Source organism: Aspergillus caelatus, assembly GCF_009193585.1.
Source record: "Aspergillus caelatus strain CBS 763.97 unplaced genomic scaffold BDV27scaffold_2, whole genome shotgun sequence".
NCBI lineage: Eukaryota > Fungi > Ascomycota > Eurotiomycetes > Eurotiales > Aspergillaceae > Aspergillus > Aspergillus caelatus.
In genome coordinates, this window is record NW_022475265.1 from 25,815 (window position 1) to 46,574 (window position 20,760).

General features: G+C 46.6%; 6 protein-coding genes across 6 annotated transcripts; 5 read left to right on the forward strand and 1 right to left on the reverse strand.

The window, feature by feature from the left end:
* Positions 1-991: 991 nt before the first annotated feature.
* BDV27DRAFT_140197 (S8/S53 family peptidase) lies at positions 992-3,743 on the forward strand (the record flags this gene model as incomplete). The annotated part of the gene is made up of 5 exons (XM_032069606.1): positions 992-1,204; positions 1,275-1,756; positions 1,817-2,198; positions 2,231-3,103; positions 3,159-3,743. The coding sequence occupies 5 exons, from the start codon at positions 992-994 to the stop codon at positions 3,741-3,743; spliced, it is 2,535 nt and encodes an 844-aa protein (XP_031933659.1).
* Positions 3,744-3,801: 58 nt separating this feature from the next.
* On the reverse strand, positions 3,802-4,753 carry BDV27DRAFT_35335 (uncharacterized protein). The gene has a single exon (XM_032076406.1). The coding sequence runs from the start codon at positions 4,745-4,747 to the stop codon at positions 3,860-3,862; it is 888 nt and encodes a 295-aa protein (XP_031933660.1). The 5' UTR covers positions 4,748-4,753; the 3' UTR covers positions 3,802-3,859.
* Positions 4,754-7,971: 3,218 nt separating this feature from the next.
* Positions 7,972-9,900, forward strand: BDV27DRAFT_140199 (uncharacterized protein; the record flags this gene model as incomplete). The annotated part of the gene is made up of 8 exons (XM_032069607.1): positions 7,972-8,444; positions 8,511-8,756; positions 8,814-8,891; positions 8,997-9,229; positions 9,293-9,404; positions 9,465-9,569; positions 9,622-9,800; positions 9,854-9,900. 8 exons carry the CDS (start codon positions 7,972-7,974, stop codon positions 9,898-9,900), a joined length of 1,473 nt encoding a protein of 490 aa, XP_031933661.1.
* Positions 9,901-11,030: 1,130 nt separating this feature from the next.
* On the forward strand, positions 11,031-12,632 carry BDV27DRAFT_140200 (uncharacterized protein; the record flags this gene model as incomplete). The annotated part of the gene is made up of 6 exons (XM_032069608.1): positions 11,031-11,358; positions 11,465-11,487; positions 11,571-11,874; positions 11,905-12,179; positions 12,240-12,386; positions 12,420-12,632. The coding sequence occupies 6 exons, from the start codon at positions 11,031-11,033 to the stop codon at positions 12,630-12,632; spliced, it is 1,290 nt and encodes a 429-aa protein (XP_031933662.1).
* A 1,617-nt stretch (positions 12,633-14,249) lies between these two features.
* BDV27DRAFT_167483 (NAD(P)H-dependent flavin oxidoreductase) lies at positions 14,250-15,523 on the forward strand (the record flags this gene model as incomplete). Its single annotated transcript, XM_032074498.1, has 4 exons — positions 14,250-14,292; positions 14,342-14,424; positions 14,504-15,232; positions 15,296-15,523. 4 exons carry the CDS (start codon positions 14,250-14,252, stop codon positions 15,440-15,442), a joined length of 1,002 nt encoding a protein of 333 aa, XP_031933663.1. The 3' UTR covers positions 15,443-15,523.
* Positions 15,524-16,686: 1,163 nt separating this feature from the next.
* On the forward strand, positions 16,687-18,337 carry BDV27DRAFT_167486 (fungal specific transcription factor domain-containing protein; the record flags this gene model as incomplete). Its single annotated transcript, XM_032074499.1, has 2 exons — positions 16,687-17,127; positions 17,183-18,337. The coding sequence occupies 2 exons, from the start codon at positions 16,687-16,689 to the stop codon at positions 18,209-18,211; spliced, it is 1,470 nt and encodes a 489-aa protein (XP_031933664.1). The 3' UTR covers positions 18,212-18,337.
* Between the last annotated feature and the right edge of the window lie 2,423 nt (positions 18,338-20,760).

A 20,760-nucleotide genomic window follows, 5' to 3' on the forward strand; every position in this document is an offset into this window, starting at 1 on the left:
TTCAAACCTCCCATACATTGAAAGCCCGTAAACCCCTGTCCTAACCGGGTAATTGAATCGAGAAGCATATGTGAACGCACAGGAGCACTCGCTTATGGGTCCTGGCTGCGTACTCGGTATTTCTATCTAAGTTCATACTCCATTATAGATCCTTGACTGATCGCTTCTGTTGCTTCGGTTACTCCTAGGATTATGGTTCAAAAGAGACCCTGCACTATCCAGGGACCTCGCCAAACAGCCGATTTCAGGAATATTAATTCTGTGATGCATAACATCCTACAGCTAGCAGCCATTGAACGTCTCCGGAGAAGAATTGGGGACGTGGAGTCGGGAAACAAATTTAGGTATATAGCCATAAATAGCTTGAAAAGTCCATCGCTTTCTGCATGGTCTGCTCGGTCGCAGAGAAAGAGCCAAACCCACCAAAAGCATATAAGCCCAACCCATGGCTTTACCATATCTATAGCTGATACGTATGAAATTGGACTTTACACGTCAAGACACCCCACACACCTACATACCTACACAGCATATGCTGGCATATATGGATCAACCCTCCCACCCACAACATCCCGCGAGCACTACTACGCTGCCTAGGGTATAGTAGGGACGATTTTGCTATTCTTGATACCCAATGACATGCATTCATTAGACCCTAAGCCCAATTTGTGTTGGGGCCTTTCCTGGCATCACATGATCGGGCGATGTCAACCAGCGTGCGGAGGATGTAACATAGTTAGTTGTTGTAGTGCATAACAGACAGTATCTGTACGCGGCAGAAAACATTGTGAATAAACACATCTTCAGACAACTTCCCCTTCACTGTTTAGTTCGTTAGTGTCTTTGATGCTTGCCATAGACATAGTTTCCCGTTCAGAACCAGGCGCCCATCATTTCCCACCCCAATTGCCCCGCCAATTCAGCTAAGGCTCAACGACGACTTGTCGACGTTGACGCTGTATTTTATAGTGATGATCCAATTATAGCACCAATGGATCCGCTGGATTTGGCACAGGCCTCCATTTTACGAGTGGCACATATTGCATCCGAACTGGGTGCGCAGTTCAAGCGCCCGGTATGTGGTCGCCTCGGGGCGCAGTTGCTCCTGGTCGCGGACTACCTCGACACAGCTGGGTTGGACCAAGAGGAGAGGCTACGTTTGCGTATCTCGAAGCTATTGAGGGATGTTGAGATGATTTGCAGCGTGAGTATCCGAAACAAATACTCTGCTAATTTCTCTTGGTGCTTCGACATTATGCTAAATTAATGGCCAGTGGCCGCACCGGATATCGGGAACTAATTATCCGCTCCTCGAGACCATTTGCCAGCCATCTTCAGGTACACAATATGTAAAGACACGGGCAAGAATTCAACAGGGGCTCGACAATATTACAGTAAATACAAACACGGCGGAGGACGCCATTCGGCACATTCAGAAATTTACGGCCCGCAACAAGAGAACATATCGAGAAGCCAAGGAGGACACAACGACCAGGAAGTCCAGACCAACTGAACATCCAACTGATGTCAATGTACGGGCGCATAGTGTACTGCAGGAGCATATGTGTTGCACATGTCAGGACGGAATTATACATGAAGCACGAGGTAGCCACCTGGTGCGCCTACTGCTCCGACCGCCAAGTAGAAACCCCGATAATGCCTGCTTAGCACAGTTCGATATGTTATTTTCGTCTTCGCCGTGGTGGAACGGTTCTCGGTTCAGCCGTTGGCAAGATGTCCAAGTGGTCGTGCCGTGGTAGGTGCTTTTGGGAATTCGAATACGAGATGCTAGATTGATGCCTAATAAATCTTTTAGGGCTCGAAAAACATCTAGAAAATATGCTCGATTCGTTGGTGAGCCTCACGAGAGAACAGGAACACCAATGCGACTCACGCGAATTGATCAAGGTCAATTCTGTAGACTGATTAGTTTGGAAGCCAATTCACGGCTGTGCCTTACAATTCAAGACAGGGAGTTACAAAAATCTGGATTTGAGCCCTTAAAGCAACTGGTTGAGCATGCTCCGGGAATGTCGCTGGCTGAAATTCTCAGCATCTACCACTTGACGCCAAAAATGAAGCTTGCGTTGGCTTATATCCTTGCTTATAGTGTCTGGCAGTATTACGACTCAGACTGGATGAAGACTGGATGGACTAGCCAAACGATACAGTTTATGAAGGAGCATGGAGGCATACCCGTGAGGAACGAGGGAAGCTGTTTGCCTGGAAGCCTTATCTCTCCGTTCGCTTTGGTGACGAAGACGCTGACTCGGCCGAGTTCAGTAGTCTCGATGGACAGATACACCCTTACCCCAGGATTCGATCACTAGGCATTATGTTGGTTGAAATAGGAATAGGGTTTCCGCTACCCCGGACTAAGCCAGGGATCAATGAGGATTACCTGCTAGCCCTTGAGTATTCCAAGGATGAAAGGTTATGGAGGGATTGTGACTATCCTGACTATATCAGCGCGGTAAATCATTGCCTCGACCCGGGAACATTTAATCTTGCCCATTCGACTCTTGGGCAGGGCAGGAAAGAGCTAATGGAGGGTCTGAAACAGCGGAGAAACATCTTGTATGACAAGGTTGTATTTCCAATTGAGGATTTGCTACAAGGCACAAAGTGGCTGGAACAACTGACTGCGATTGCGCCTCTGGAAGCCCCTGCAAAAGCCGCTGCCACACAGTTCTTCCCGGCGGATATTGAAGAGGCTGCCCAACCGTCGGCAGTGCGGAAGGCGACTAAGTCCCCTCTGAGAAAGCCTCAAAAGGAAGCCAAATACTGGCTTGCGCGAATGAGGCATTTTAATCACGAGCTTTCAAGGTCTGCTTTGCCTGTCGCGCCTGTTCGGGTTCGGCTTGCAGTGCTAGATACGGGGTGCAATGACAACGCGCCATTCTTTCTATCCCCAGAAAACGACTTTCGTCTCAGAAAATGGAAGGACTTTGTGGATGATGTCAATCATTTCGAAGATTGTCATGGGCATGGTACCCATCTAACATCTCTTATAATGAAGATTGCGCCTCAAGCGGAGATATACGTAGCACGGGTTGCCAAAGACCCCAAGGATATTCTAGGGGCAAGTGAGAATGTCGCGCAGGTATTGTATCTAGTCTCCTTCGCACATGGATCTACGCGCAATTAACGGAACTTAGGCAATTGATTGGGCTACCACGGAATGGAAGGCCGACATAGTTTCTATGTCATTTGGATACACAGATGATCAGCCGAATATAAGCAGAGCTATCCGCAAGGCCATGTATGAGCGCGACGGCTCCATCCTCTTTTTTGCAGCCGCCTCAAACTCAGGTGCAAATGATAAGGAAATGTTCCCCGCCAGACACGAGTCTGTCATCTCAATACGCGCAACGAATGCAAATGGCGACTTTACGGATTTCAATCCCCCACGGAGCCCTACTGAGGACATAGTTTTTGGCACTCTAGGAGTCGATGTTCCGTCTGCAGGACTCAGTGATTCCGGTGAAGAGGTATACAAATCGGGCACTTCAGTTGCAACAGCTGTTGCAGTGGGCATCGCAGGGGCTCTACTAGGATATATTAATGCAAAAAAAGATATCAGCGAGAAAGTACGAACTCGGCAAGGAATGCAGGCTGTCTTTAGGGCCCTTGCGTCCAAGACACTCAACGACCATTGTTTGTATTTGACTCCATGGCCACTCATGGGTCAAGTAGATCAAACTCGGTTAGCTATTCTTCTAGCAGCGCTCGCTAATATGTGAAGAAGCTTTTGGCACAGCAGCATGACCTCACTCAGTCGACCAATCCACACATACCCCTGATTAATTGTACCCAGATCTGGCTCAACTGGCAGAGAAAATGAACATAGTTATAGATTCTAAACATCAGGTAGAAAGATACAAGTTATGCTAGACTGACCTTCCCCCAATTGAACTGTCTTGAGTCCACCAGTATTTTGCAAAGTCTGGAGATTGTCCGGACTCGTCAGAGTGGCTGTCACTTCTCCCAGATCCTCCTCGTCTTCGTCATCATATTCCTCTCCTTCCTCGTGGCTTAAATATGCTGCCTTATGCCTCACCTCATCGTATTCAATCCTCGTTCCCTTCCATCCTTTTGCTTCAAGCTTCAACAATTGATACGCAAAAACAATGTCATCACGTGCTTTCCATTCCTCACTTTGCTCTATAGAGCTCGATCGAGCCATATTAATGCCAGCTCCAGCCTGACCTGCAGGGGTGGGAGCAGACCCTTCAACCCCAATCTCGCCTCCTCTAGTTTTGCCTGTCTCGTGGGTCACGGCGAATCCCTTGGCTATCATTAACCCGGTCACCATATACACTGGGTGCCTAAAGCCTGGTATACTGCTTGTCCTAAGCACAGCTTGTACACGGGGCGCCTTCAGCCGAGCCTCAAGCTCCTCAAGCTCAGGATCACCGACAAAATATCTCGTCTCCAGAGCATCCATTGTGTATGTGTTATGTAGGCTCGACCCATGTTCACCCGAGACTTTCGCACCAATAGTTTGTACGAATTGTCCCCAAACGCTCAGTGAATTATTACGACTCGTACCCCGCGATGTACTATAGTCATAATGGGTAAATATTTCGATTTGTGGGTATCTGGCTTTTAGAACCGCGGCATCCACAGTAGTTAGCGCGCGGTGTGGCCGTAATGGGTCGGCAATGATATTGCCCAGTGCGATGGGCCCTGTTCCGGGCTTGAAATGAAAGTTCGGAGCGAGAATGTATGTTGGCTGTTGTGCCATGGTTCCTCTTTGTTCGAGTCTTGTCTTATAGGACAAAGTGCGGGGATTGTTGTAGGGTCGCCGCGGGGTACCTGAGACCTAGTCCGGCTATGCCTGAGTACTGGGGTGTCGACGCCAGTGACGCGAGCTAGACCCAATGCACACTAGCGGGTATGACGGTTTAGGGGAGACAAATAGTTCCCTCCATAAGTATGAGATAAACAGCACGTGACCCCACTAGATGCATGCCCCTCCTGGATTACCATTGATTTATGAAGCCCCTGTACATATCCCACAATGACAGTAGTCAAGCAAACAGAACGAGGCATTTAGCTGCGTACTCTTACGTCAGGATGGCCATTTCCAAGGCCACTGCCTCATGCCTCCAGAGCTTCACAGAATGCCTGGCAGTCGAGGCGTTGATGACGGACGAATGGGCCGAGAACCGCCTGGCCGACTTCAACCTGTGGGTCTCTGGGGTCGGTGCTTCAGCCCGGGGACGAGCATCTCTTAACTCAAGGCTGATAGCGAGGCCAGAAACACGCAAGGTGATAGAAAATCTATTGCAACTCCTCGCGGGAGTTGTTAACGACCTGAAAGGACAAGCAGTCTCCGGACCTAACGACTCCGTACCGGATTCTAGCAATGTTCATGGAGCTCTCGCACCACAGGAGCCTCCGGCGCGGCCATTCTCCCCCTGGTCGACTGACTCTGAGTCTGACTCGCAGGAGGATAATGAATCCCGACTAGGCTCTACGGGTAATCCGCTGCACGAGGGAATGCAGAACATAGAGATGATGCTGGATCAGCTTGCAAGAATTGGGGTGTCAATACGCCAATCGGGCAGACGGTCGCGTTTGCAAAAGGCAGACCAGCGCTTTAGGCCAGGTGACCACAAAGAATTAGAACAGCACCTTAGCACCATCTTGCTTGCCCGCCCAGGATTCTCAAAAGAGGGAATCGAGCTTTCGAAGCTGAGTGAAGTTCAACAACGATTGATTTATTGTAATCTGAAACGGCGTAATCGCTTTCTGTATGCGCAGCAGCACTCGAAGGGTTTGGATCCATTGTCTCCAATGGATCAGTTCACAACACCAGTTATTGATATGAAGCCGACCGATCCACAACCAGGACTGAAAGATCACAGACCTGGCGGAATCAATGCGAAGAGGTCGGGTGGACAGGGAGATGGAAAAACAGGAACGAGCGCATCTGCAGTCAGTGAATCCTTCCTCTTAGATGGGATCCCAGTGCCAGCACCGGCAGCGTCGACAATGATGTCGTCAACCGTGATTGATCTCGAATACCCACGCCCCCCAATAGTTAGCAAGGATGCACAACTTTTTCGATGTCCTTGCTGTTGCGTCGCACTCCCAGTGTTCTTTTTGGAAACAAATAGGTGGAAGTGAGTAGCCTAATCTTAGCCGAATACAGATACTAAATCAAGAACTAGGAAACACGTCGCAGAGGATCTTAGCTCCTATAGCTGTATCCTGCCAAGATGCAGCAAGCCTTATATTCTCTATAGCACAAAAGAGAATTGGAGAAAGCATCTTCTGACAAAGCATTCGAGTTTCGAATATTTCATCTGCTTTGCTTGCACTGATAAAAAACAACTGTACTCGGAGAATGAATTTAATATGCACATCAGAATACAACATGCATCGACAATACCACCGGATCGGATTCCACTTCTGACACCTCTCTGCAAACGATCAGCCCCAATCAAGATTACCTCGTGTCCATTATGCAACTGGCCCGAAGGCGAACAAGGAGAAGTTGATAAGGACATGCTTTTAGACCATATTGCCAAGGAGATACACGCGTTCTCACTGCGAGCATTGCCCTGGGCTGATAATAATGGGCAAGAGACTGATGAGCGAATAGAGTACAGCACTAAGAAAGTCCTTGATTGGCTCGTTGAGAACAAATTGTCAGTTAACCTAAGTCAAGAGAGGCCAGTTCGTGAAACAAGAAGCTACCTTTCTGAATACTTCGAACAGAATGCGTACTTTGGAGGCAGTTCGGCAGCCTCCAATTCTAGTGACGTTGACACAGTTCTTTCTTGGGAAGTTGAACTTGACACCCTGAAAAAGGTAGACGGTCCACTTTCTTTTGGAAGTGGTGAATACCATGTGTCCTCTGGAAAGGACTCTGATGATTACGAAGCATATTCTGAGGTTGATTCAGTCGGGCCTGTCAGTTGGGGGACCGATATACCCAATAAAATGGGCTCTGATGATGACGAACCAAATTCCAATATCGACTCAGTTAGGCCTGGAGGTTGGGGAGGTGATATACCCCATGCAAAGGCTTCTGATGATGACGAAGTATATTCGAAGGTTGATGCGGAGAACATACTCGTCACGACCGTAGGCAATCTCGAGCAACTTCAGAGACAGGAGGAGTCTATCCAGTGGGCTCGAAGGGCTTCGAGCCAGACTGCCGTCTCGCCAACTTCCGCCGCACCGCCGGCACCGTTTGTGACACCACAGCAACCTGCACAGTTGGAGACGCACATACAGAGGCAACAGAGCCAGGATCAAACGCGCGCTCCGATTTCGAGAACTATTGCGGAAGATCAATGGAACAACGTCCCGGACAACATCAGACAAATGTACGACGAAATCTTGGCGCAAGCCCCACCTGCTGAATCTATCTCTGTTCAACCGGAGCAAAAAGCTCAAATGTCCCAGCAACTACAAGAGTGTACAGATATTCTAGGTAGGATGGATACACTGGTTCAATGGTATTCCAAGATCCCTAAACAGGAAAAGAATACAAAAAGCCTATTAGCTATAGTATGTCTATATTGTGTTTTCCTCTGTTTGATCAAGGGACAAATACACTGACCCCGTGCCATTTAGCGTATACAATTAATGAGGCAATTTAAACCAGGACCTGACTGGACAATCAATGACTATTTTACTGTCACACCAGAGTATCTAACAATGGCTGCTAACTATATTAAGAAGCTTTTCCAGGTCATGGTCACACGCGTCCGCCAATATGAAAATCAACCATCTGGACAACAACCGAGTGTCTCTCCTCAGGGAGTACCGCATGTTTATGGAACCGGTAGCATGCCCCCTCAAGAGCTAAACCTCCCTCCGCCAAAGAAGATGAAGCAGTCTCAGGCCGGGCATATTACCGGAACAACTGGCACCACATCACCGGCAGCCAAACACACTGCAGCAGATGCCAGAAGTGAGGCTCTTTCTGACAAGCGGTCTGGAACACCCAATATGGTTCCGGACCAGCAGCATCCAGCTTCCGGTTCTCCTGCAGCACAGCCTTTGAGTGGTGCTTTACTCACATCAGCCGACAATGTAGAAGATGTTGCGGCTGGCCTTCGCATATTCCGCGAGCCTCTCCCAGAGCATGCAACAGAGATTACTAGTATCATTGCTGATCTTTATTCTATATCCCACTCACTAAGAGTTTCTAGTACCATATTAGAAAAAGGAATACACCAACAACATATCGCATCTGCAGAGTCTGACCTAGAACTAGTTTGTACGAGTTTGAAACAAACGCTTGATGATATTTTCGATTTCTTTGGCGACATCGACCTTCGCCAAGGATCGGATAGGGACAAATACAAGCGAACGTGGACCGTGATGTGTAAATACTTCTACGACGAGTCTCAGACGTCACTTGCAAATCGTATGGCTATGTACAAAGCCTTTCTAGGTGAACTAGCGGATATAAGCAAAGAGTATGCCTCCATGCCATCCCAATTTTAATTCAATGCTACGTCGCTAACTAAGCTCTGCAATGACAGAGGGTTTATGGATGCAACGCTGATGGCCAAACTCCGGAGATATATCGAACCTCTACAAGGCCGCCGGACTTCCCGCTCTGCGCTAGGGTTGGCTCCTACATCCCCTACGGCTTCCAACCCATATGCCCCTGACTCTGTTGATGGCGATTCGAATACAGATCAACCAGGTTCCGTCAGTAATCACTGGGTAAAAACAGTTTTTGAAACGAATATCTCATCTACCCCAATTGCCGAGATTGGAGAAAGGTTAGAAATGTCTGGTCTGTTTATGAGAGAATACAGGCGCTAAAATTAACGACTTAGCTCTAATTGCTTCGGTGAGCCACAAGATGGCGTGAAGACATGGCTTCATGACGAGGGTTTTGAAGAGGCTCTTCAATTGTATGTTATAATACACCTAACCCGCAGGCCTTGGCTGTTCTCTGCCCTTATGCACACCGATGTTTTCTGTCTCTTATTGTTTGTGTCTTTTAACAACTTATGCAGGCCTTTCCCTGGCGAATGGGATACCCTTGTTTCATTTTACGTCCGAGAAATTGACCACCGTGTACGAATCGTATGCGACAGGGTTTCCGTGAATGAAACTCACGATTATCACTGCCTACCGTTGAATTTGCTTGAAATTGTTCGCGTTGGCTCCTGTCTTCAGTTGTGTCGGCGCAGGCGTCAAGGGCAGGAACTTGTGCTCTGGCTGAATCTTAAGTTCACGACAATTGAAAGTGCGTGCTTGACTTATAGCTCCAGCGATACCTTCTAGATACACTAACCCCTAAATGGTACAGGCATGGTTTGTTTTTTCGGCACATTTTTAGCTCTCCGTAGCCAAGATCGTGGTCGACCGGTTGAGCACATCAGAGATTATGAGCTGGATATGGAGGATGAGCTATATGGAGGGTAAGTGCAGCTCAAGAAAGTGAAAGAGTCTAGTATACTAATAAAATACCATCCCTTCAGCCTAATATTTGCCGGAAAAGATTTACACGCTCTGCGAATATTCCAGGACGGCTCTTCTCGGGCTGTACGACTCCAGGCCTCAGTGTATCATGGGGAGATGAAAAAGTACGTGGGCACTGTATCACATTCGGGCTTACCTACTAAATTGGATGTATAGTGTTCCAGTCTGGACAGCCTTTATCACCCAACATATGAAGTCGGAAGGATGGATGCGCTTGATGCCTCCAACTCTCGTTTCATTGCGCGAATTACAGAGAGTAATATTCACCTTCTCTGACTATAGTCAGCCACGCACACGGGATGGGGAGAATGTAATACAATTTACAACAGAAGCTGGTAAGTAATTCGTTCACTTGACCCAATGGGTGACTGACTGCAGAACGATGTAGATGCGCAGGGATTTGTGGATGTCATTATAGAACTCTCAAAAGCTTAGACCAGGCATATTTATAGAATTTACAACGCCACACCTGGAATATTCGTTGGAGTTTTACTTGGATAACAAAACGGAGCTCCTTGACTATAAGGATACGCGATATTTTTTAATTTCTCATGGTATAGCCTTTTGCCCTTTCCTGCGCATATTGTAGCTAGCTATATAATTAGTTACCCCCCACCACTTCTCAAACATCCATATTATCTCACCACTTAAAGTCTACCTTACACCAAGTCTACAGATTAGATTTAATCCTGCTTATGCTGTGTAATTTAGCTTCGCACTATTTTGTAATCTCTATAGAGTACTTCATTAGACGCGTGTTTATCGTTGAGTCGTGCCCTGTCGACGATCAAGACAGGGCTCGCTTCCAAAAGGCACTTCAAGGGGGGTGTATTAGTTTGGTACATAAACTGCAGGGTATCTTGTACACTATATGGGCGAAAGCGACTCCGCCATTAGTACTACGGTCCCTGTAGGCTGCAGGAAGCATTGTTAACCGAGAGACTAAGACTGTATCTTTTGTAATTTTATAAGGTTTTCATATTCCTGAGAAATACTGGACATTTGCAAAACTAGCCCATCTGGCTTAATCCATATTCCTCATGCTAGCTTTATATTAATGACCTGATTGAGTATACGTTGGATAGAATGAATCGGATTGAAATGCTTGTCGAACTGTGTGAAAGTTTCAATCCCTAGCCAGGAGCCTGGGGAAATGAATACCAAGAGCTACAGAGATACTGTACCAAGAGTATCATAAGACAAACATAGAGTTTCTAGGGTAGGTCTGGAAATGTAAAAGGTCTGGGTCCTTTGCGGGGTGGTGCAGACAGCGCGATATCGACGTGGCTAACAAACATACTGGCCCTATCTCCTACCAATAGTGAGAAAGTAAATCATGGGCGATGTAACAGGAATCAATCATCTACCCCAAGATTCGGCCCCCTTGGACCCATGAAAGACATCTCTCTCTATTGCATTATCCTTTAACACTCAGCGAGCAGTGTAGGTATAACCGAGGCCTATTCCTAAATCAAAGCCATTCCTCCAGCCAGTTTCTGCCATCTTCTCAAACTTCCACCTTTTGATTACCCGTGACTTGATATTTATCACCATTTCTGTCCATCATGGAGCCATCATCAGCTCTTGATCATTCTCCTTACCGCGGCCGTGCTGTCGTGAACATAGAATACAAATCAAAGCATTTGATTACAACGCCGGAGGAGAACTCTGTTCAAATAGTCAACCAAGACGCTCCATTTAGTTTTCTCGGCGCACTGGATATGAATTTTACTATCACCGCCGCCCCAATCTCTATCGGCTCCTTTCTTGCCTTGACCATCGGGCTAGGTGGGCCGCCCTTCTTCTTTTATGGCTTTCTGTTTACTGGACTGGGACAGCTCGTCCTATGTCTGGCTGCGGCAGAGATTGCTTCCTCCATGCCACATCCACTAGGTTTGTCCAGATCAGATGTTGTTACATAGCCAAAGTCCTTGGTGCTGATATGAATTAACCTAGGCCAAGCATATTGGGTAATGCGGCTGGGGCCACAGAAGTACAGCCGTCTTGCGAGCTACATTCTCGGTTGGCTGACCAACGGTGCCTGGCTTCTCATATACACCACTACCGTCCTCTATACTTCTGAATTGGTTATGGCAGTTGTAGAGGCGTCGATACCTCAACACGCTTCTCATTCAGAGCCTTGGCATCACTTCTTGGTTTATGTGGGTGTTTGCGTGAATGCTCTGGTAGTGAATCTTCCCAAATGCCGTAAGATCATGGACTGGTCTCTATCCGCCTCGTTGGTCTTCGTTAACGGCTCTGCACTTTTCATCCTTATCGCACTACTAGTCCGCGCCAACCCCAAGCAAAGTGCAGCTGCTGTATTTGTGAATATTGCTAACGATTCAGGCTGGGGTTCAACTGCGGTGGTTTTCTTCCTAAACGTGATGCCCGGGCTGGCCGGCTTAGGTACCTGCGACGCAACAACACATATGGCAGAGGAACTTAAACTGCCCACTCGCGATATGCCTCGGGTAATGGTTGGGTCAGCACTGTTGAACTATTTGGTGGCCATTCCAACAATGATAATATACCTCTTTTGTATCGTCAATCCGCAGGCTATGCTCTCTCCGGTAGGGGGCCAACCATTGATCCAGCTGTTGTCCGATGGTTACGCATCTAGAGCGCTTACGGCGATTGCGGGCGCCTTGATCGTGGTGAGCTTCACTAATCGGCTGCTGGGCAGCCTTGGTAAGCTGGAGTCGGTTGTATTGGTCCTTCTCACGGACTAACGGTTTCCCATTTTCTAATTTCACCGAAAAAACATCCCAGAGCATCCCTGTCAACGCTCTGATCTTAGGCACTGCTTTGACTATCGTAATTGGAGCCATACAACTTGGGTCAACTACTGCTCTAAACGCAGTGCTAGGAGGGGCAAGTCTGTGCTGTGGCTTTCTTGGATTATCGTATTCACCTTTCGTGTGTGGCGGGGCAACGACTTCCTTAATCCACAGCGCTGGCTTAACCTGGGGAAGTGGGGTCGTCCGTTGTCTGTAATCGCAATTATCTGGTGTATGTGGACGATCACTTGGGCGTCATTTCCACTGTTTCTTCACGTGACTCTGTCATCTATGAATTGGTCGGCATTGGTTGCGGCCGGTGTTGTCGTGGTCAGCATTATTTACTACATTCTGTTCTATCGACACAACAGGGACGAGAGGGGATAAGGCATCATGGATATGCAAGGATGGCCCCTACTTTGTCATGGCGCTGCCTAGCCTTTGAAAGAATCCAGCTTCGCTAGTATCCGGATTACCCATGTACTATTCAAACTCTCGTAGCTCCGTAATGTAAGATCTGCCTAGCATTGTGAAACTCCTGAGACAGTCCTCTTTCTCTAGCTAGATCCCTCCATTTACCGCTCCTCAACTGAAAGTAATGATGGTCTGTGAGCACGTATTGTCTTAGCCCATAAGCCTGAGCCTAGTTTTGTCGCTAACCTTTGTGGTAAGGCATATTACATACCTTACGCTGTTGCCTGCGTCTTTTTATTTATCCTGGATTGAACCTCGACCACACGGGTTAACTCAGACACGTATGCCCCCTATTGAGGGAGTGGGTCTCCAAAGTAATGCTTATAATCTCTGGCGCTTAGATACCCGAGGTGAAGCTACCAATCGGAAACGTGGTAGAAATCATACATCCCTCTAAAAACCTTATCGACCGAGGTAAAGGTGGTTGAACCATCTGTCAGAGCTTATCTAGCCGCTAAAGTCTAATTGGTTAGTATGAACTTAGTTATACGGAAACTTTAAGAGACCGAGGCAAGTGGAAATGGACTTCATTTACTCCGGACTGAGTAGAAACATAAGCAAATCTGGGGACAATGACTCCCATCCTGCGCAACTCCGGCCTCAATTTTAATATAGTAGGCTTACTTGTCAATGTTGAGCACTAGTCTGTTCACGGGAAACCTTATGCCGTGGTGGATTTTACTCTGTCAATCAGCTCTCCATGTACATGATCTGAGTTCGATAAATCTTATTGCGGGCGGGGGGGGCAAAGGCCAATCTGAAAGCCTTTATCCTATGTCATTCCAATTTACGAAGTGATCTTTTACTTTACATCAACCTTATCCTGATTTGAAGTTTAACGTGCCATAGCACTAAAAGCATTCGTAAAAGGTCCAATTCTGAAAAATGTTAATTTACGGTAATCCTACCATGCACTACACCTTAGGAGGCTAGTAATTCATCTGGTTATACAGGATATTTCATTGCATAGATACCAACACCTTGCAGTGGCGAAAGGTTAATACCGACATTCTCGACTCTTCTGATTTCAAAGCCGGCTCACACGAGTCCGTTCCTATGCGAGAGCTCGCCCACCAGTATACCTATTAGCCAAGAGAATAAAAGTCCATGGAGTTTCTTTTTTTTTTTTTCCCGTGGTGGGCACCGAATTGACGCAACGTTATTTCCGGCGCGAAATATCCCTGTTCTGGAAGAAAACATATCGAATCTACAGAATGAGACTTTCAGGAAAACAACTTCGTGGCTCTAGATTGTACCCACGTTATTAAGATAGAGATTTGTGTGGAGCCGCGGCTAACCCCAGTGTAGGCCTAATAAGTATGTATAGGTACAGCAAAGATTGCAGGATAGTGTAGATAGTAGCTGGACATTTAACTTGCTCCCTCCCAGATTTCAAACAGGTGTTTCACTATTACGAAGTGTCTCACTATTTCGAACAATCTCCCACTTGCTCTATACCAGAGCATTTGTTAATCTATCTGAAACGGCGTCGCTACTGTGCCTATTAAAGAAAATCTATCTTGTGTCGAGATGTCTTTCAACACCGCGTTGACCCGGAAGTTGGGGATTGCAGGTAATCTATCCTCCCCTGTCCATCAAAAAGATTGCTCACCATTCCTCAGTCCCAATCATTCAAGGGGGCATGCAATTGGTTGCTTATGCGGAGCTCGCTTCTGCTGTCAGCAACGCTGGTGGATTGGGTATAGTATGTGCTACTTACTTCTGAATACCTTTCCTCATATTGATCCATATTCTAACGGTTCCTTGGGCTATGCTTAATCCAGCTCAGTGCACTAACACAAAGTACCCCTGATGATTTACGAAAAGAAATTAGAAAATGCCAGTCCATGACCAACAAGCCGTTCGGGGTAAATCTTACCCTACTTCCCTCTCTCAATCCACCAGATTACGCTGCCTACGCACGCGTCATTACAGAAGAAGGTGTGAAAATCGTGGAAACAGCAGGTCACAATCCAGGGCCTATTATTGCACAACTCAAGAAGGCAAACATAATCATCCTACACAAATGTACTACGATTAGACAAGCCAAGTCAGCCATTAAATTGGGTGTGGATTTTCTTTCCATCGATGGCTTCGAATGTGCCGGCCACGTCGGCGAGCATGATTTGACAAACTTTATCCTCCTTGGTCGCGCTCGCCAAGAGCTGAAGGTGCCATTTATTGCCTCAGGTGGGTTTGCGGAGGGGCGGGGACTGGCTGCCGCTCTGGCGCTTGGGGCAGAGGGTATAAATATGGGTACTCGGTTTTTGTGCACGGTCGAAGCTCCTATCCATCAGAAAATTAAGGAGGCCATTGTCCATGCACAGGAAACCGATACTACCTTAGTTATGCGGCGATGGAGGAATACCAGTCGTTACTTTGCGAACACTGTCACTGAGGCTGTTCTCAGAATTGAGAAAGAATCGTCGTCAGGCGAATTCTCTGAAGTTGCGCCATTTGTTAATGGTCAGCGTGGTCGGCAGGTGTTTTTGGATGGAGATATTAATCATGGGGTGAGTTATTGGACCATCCAGTCCATTATTAAACCAATCGGAACTTACAATTTGAAATTCCAGGTATGGATGGTCGGTCAAGCTGTCGGATTGATTCAGGACATTCCCACGTGTGAAGAACTAGTTCGTCGTGTCGAACAGGAGTCATTGCTGACAATTGAGGGGATTCACAAGCTTTACCATGATCGCCCCTTGCAGACCAGGTTATGAGTTATCTCAATACCACTGGACCAAAACAACCATAATGTGTCAAGGTCATGCCTCGAACACCTGATCCTTACATTATTCCCAAAATTTTCATCTCGCTTTGTTGTTCGTATACTTTTTGAAAACGCCGATCTCACGCCTATCTTATGCTATCCTACTATACCAGAGGATTTATTAGAGTTCTCGACAATGTACTAGTCTCCAACCACATAGTAAAAGCTTCAACTAGACCTAGGGAAATGCTAAGCTCAGCTTCTCTTCCTAGGCCAACACAAAGAGGCAGCTGCTCAAGTTTGAAAAGACTTTTTGTGATGTTAAGTTAGTGCTGCTGCGATACTCACTATACCAAATTCGAACAGGCCTTGGCTGGAACCAGACGGGATTTCTGAGGCTACGCCGAAAAAGGATAATCGAGTTTATCTATGGATACGCTAACCGTTTACAGAGGAATTCAATTACTATTCTTCGCAAGCAATACCAAACTTAGTTTCGGGTTAGTCCGAACAAGGAAACCCTTACCTCGGTACCCGCGGGCTGCGAATACAGGAACTTACCATTAGCCTATCCATGGACTGCAACGAGTATCTTCAGATAGGGTTTATTGGCAGACTATATAGTAATTCCTGGAAAGTTATAATCTTAAAGCACCGATAGTGCTAAATCCCTCCTGCATCTGCTCTAGCTTCTAAAACCCGCGGTTCCGTCGTGTCTTACAAACCTTGGCGCGAAATTGGGAGTTAATCTTGAAAGGCTGTGTCCACTTTGTAATCTAAATTCTCGACGCAGCCGAGCAGGCTCTGTAATCGAAATTAGCTTTCAAAGCTAACCACAGTGATCGCACCCTTGGAATTCCCCCGGACTTTATCCTCCACATTGCACGTCCTCGGAAACGGAGTAGATACGGGGGAGCTCCACCAGCGACTCCGAGGAACTATCGGCTGTTTTATCTGTCCGTGTTGACAAATCAATACCCCTGCCTGACAACGGGGAATGTCTAGGATGGACGGAGTAGTGATCGCTATATTTCCGTAAACTTTTTTTGCAGTATATTCCTCAAACAAGTCAACCATATCGCTCACACAGCTTTAGACGGAATAAATATGGTGGCAATCCATCTACCCTCAATGGGTTTGCGGATATAAAGTGAGACTATTAAGTATCTCTCAGTTTCAGGACCTGCTACAAATACTTCAGCTCATAAGCTGCTGTATCCGCCCTTTCAATCGCTCAAACTTCGGCCGTCGACAATGGAGATACTACTCGATTATCTAGAAGAGGATTCCAGGAACGTGTTCATCGATTTGACTCCTCGGACATTATCGTCTTCGCCAGAGGAATGCTCGGCAAGCTATTTACCAGGATTTGTGAAGCCAATCTGTACGACGATAGGTGATGAGAAATATGAACATCTTCTACTTCAAGGGGCGTTGACCCTGCCCAGCTTTCCGCTTCAACAAGCCCTGTTACAGACATTCTTTGAGTGTGTGTTGCCAAGTATGCCGATCATAAATTGGCAGACTTTTATCAACATTGTGAGCAACAAAGAAGGTGGCCAAGGCCAGATTAGCTTGCTTCTATTCCAAACAATCATGTTCTCAGCAACTGCCTTTGTCAACCTTGACCACCTTCAAAAGGCTGGCTACTCGAGCCGAGAGGAGGCTCATGAAGCGTTCTTCCAAAAAGCACATGTTTGTGACTCTCAACGTAGTCCACAAGGCTTTGTCTGAGCTAACCACATCATAGCTTCTATACCAGTCGCATTACGAACCCGATCCACTTGCCAATCTTCAAGCTCTACTTCTCATGACATACCGTGCCAAAGCCGCAGACGGTAAAGATAGTCGATACTGGATTGAGGTTGCCATTTCACTGGCATTAATAATGGGGCTTTTTCGAAACCTTCCCAGCGGTTATGCTGGACACCACAATCAAAAGCTTCACAGAAGAATCGCTTGGACATGTTACATGGCGGACTCCTTTATCGCGCTCAGACTAAGATGCTTGCCGCTAATTAGAAGTGTCGATTTCAACCTTTCCATGCTAACTGAAGATGACTTTGACTTTGGACACATACCCATGGAGAGCCAACTCTTGCTTCCCGGGTGCACTTTTATTCGGCGTCGAGAGGTTCAAAGGTACCTGGCCGATATCTGTGTTTCCCAGGCTCAGTTATCTTTATGCATCAGGAGAGTGTTAAATGTTCAGGCCAGGTGCAACTCAGCGGAATTATCTTCCGAGACTACCGCCAAAACACCAGATACTCAGAACAAACACCACTCAGATTATCTCACCAGTATTTGGATGTCTCAGAAGGCATTGGCAGACTGGGAGTATTGCTTGCCACCCATATGTCAGCGTCCACCAACAGTGTTTGGGATCGGCAGCAATGAAAGCGCTATAGTTACCCTCCACCGCAACGTCTTGCACATGGTCTACCACGGAGTGGTTTGCGTTCTGTATCAGTCTCGAATATTCCAATCGTCAAGCTCCCGCATGCAACATGCTGCTACACAGATCACCGAGATTGCCACCGAATTGGATCAGATGAATGTACTACATTCGCTCCCGATTATTTGTTCTACAACTATTCTGATTGCGATGATAATCCACCTGGCGGAAGTGCAGACCTCTTCCCCCGTGAAACAAGGGGTGACTATGAGAGACATTCAATCATGTATTGAATTAATGAAGAGGCTGCAAGATGTTCACTCATCTATGGATATTGTCAGTCATCTTATACTAACTGCCCTCCAAAAGTGTTCGCCATCATAGTATAGAACTATGAGGACTTGGCCTAAATTATCATATGCCAATACGGTCACAGAGATAGGGTGGACCGGCTGCCAAGGCATGTGCAGATCTTGAACACTAGGCTCTCCAACATCAACTACATATTGCGCCATCCCGAAGGCCATTGCGCACAAGACTGAGGGTAGAACGTTCCATGAAGAGTCCCTCCAACTTCGAATAAACAATCATCGTCAACGCCGAGAATCCAGCCTATTACCATCTTCTGGGAAGCCAGTCCGCAAAATGAAGCTTGTGACTAAAGGCAGACCCATCCATGACCGTTTAGTGTGAAGACAGCACTTTACTAATCCCGTCTATACGATTTTGTGATATTTCATAGAGTTATTCCGGAGACATTCTCCATCTCCGCCGCAACTTGCCCGACATAATAGGCTACCTTGCATCAAAGGTTGTATCACGCATTCTCTCAAGCGGTGCTTAGAGCGTTTGGAGCCAGATAGTGATGGTTCTGAAGAAGCCAGCGAACTCATCAACCAAGCTACCTCTCATCAAAAAGGTCGGTCTGAGCAATGACTCGGTTCAGATGGGAAGCTATTGAAGCGACATATAAAGCCTACTCAAGCGCTTATATGGTCCGTATCCTGAAAGCCGAACCTTCAGAGGAAAGGTCGCTACTCCCTATAAGCTGGAAGTGTCGCGGTGATAATACGAAATGTTGGAATATAGTGCACTTACGTACTCTTTGGAGCCAAAATAATGTCTTAGTTCATTCAAAACAATTGTCATCTACCAACATCCCAGAGGAAACTTTAATCAACTCACCTGTTTATGTTTGCTTTCCTGTGATTAGTGCTAATTTATGTGTCCGGAGTTATTATAAGTATAGGTTGTCTTGATTTATCATGTATTGATATTCATTAAGATGGGCAACAGTTCATCTAGACATACCATTTTAACGGATTAGAAACCGCTGAACCATATGTTTAGAGTCACTATCTCTCCTCATTATATCGACCTCGGCCCAGAGCCCTATTTCCAGTATACAGATTCTCATTCATAGTCCTCAAAATGCACTGCTCAGCACTTTCTCCATAATATTCTGCAGAAATTTCCACCAACGCCTGACATCTAACAACCTCATGCAGCTGGGTATCTCCAAGATTGCAACCTATCCAGGAATTATCTATAGAGACCCCCCTGCATAGAGTATCATGCGGGAGGTCGCGAAGCTCATGCCACGACATTCGGAAAAGCCCATGCTTAACGTGGCTGTGTATGGACCTCAACCGTGTATCCCAGTTCTTGTAATAGGGGTTGAAGCGAACGGTGATATAGATCAGTACCATAGTGTTGATTTTGGAGTCTGGTTAACCGGGTTGGTAAAAAGGTTATAAGGCTAGGTCCTTCGTAGTGGTGTCGAATTCTTGAGGGTTATATGGAAAGATATCGAGGCGTTGTGTGATCGACTCAGAAGGCGTTCGATGGGATACTTATACATCATAAATGGACTCTGTGTGCAATCTCCTTCTTCGTGGATAGTGCAACTCTCCATACGCTAAGGCACTTCCACGACGTATATTGGCTCTACATGGCTGAAAAATCCGATTAAGGAGGGGCGTTACTATTGTTATAACATCCACCAAGGTAAAGGACTATGAAACCTTGTAAAACAATAGACGTTGTTACTGGGGTCGCGATGGAACTTTCCAAGTCATAAGCGTAGACTCGAGAGAAAAATAAAATGTCGTATGTCTCCAAGTTCATATCACAGGTATTAGTGTTGATAAGAGCACTCTTTAAGGTCTTCTTCCGCGGCATCTTTGTTCATTATTTGGAATTATGGTTTTGTTCACAAGTCTCATTGAAGGAAGTTAACCAGAACTAGTACGGGATGCATCTATCATTGAGCAAAAGAAAACTATCCGCAAAGTGGCGGACATTCATCGCGCAAATATGGTCCTGCCATGGAGGGGTCTATATAACTATATATTTTCTAGAGTTGGAGACAATGAAGCGATCAATGACTCCAGTCTTCACGGAATGTCTCTTACCATAGTTTCACCCCATGAACTCAGGTAAGTATACAGAGTTATTTTAGAACCATATAAAACTAAGGTTGAGTCGTACGGAAATATCAACAGTGAGGAAGAGATACACCTTCATTTCCTTCAGGCACCCACAAATCACGTGATTTAAAGCGGAATCATTACTGCGACTTGGCTATAGAAGGATCCTAGACACAATTAGTTATAGTAGAGGTCACTAATTGTTTGATCAACACTTAGCATAGCATTAGCCAGGAACCGAGTGTATAATAAGTCGTGTTTCGGCCGAAGTGGCAACCGTTTTGTAGGGGCGATGTGGGGGAGTAACAGTATAAATCGCGGGAGAATCGACGTCATCGAACCCGCAAGCGAGAGCAACGTATGTCAGGTGATTGGGTGGCTTTCCAGCCCGGCACGTTTTTCTTGTTTCCATGTTTCCAGACGAGTCTAGACCCAAAGCTAACCAATCAGGCCATGGGAAAACCTGGACTACACCTCAGGACCCTACACTCCGGCCTCAGGCAG

Coding starts and splice junctions, on each gene's coding strand:
- BDV27DRAFT_35335 (XM_032076406.1), bottom strand. CDS start 4,747: ATGGCACAACAGCCAACATACATTCTCGCTCCGAACTTTCATTTCAAG.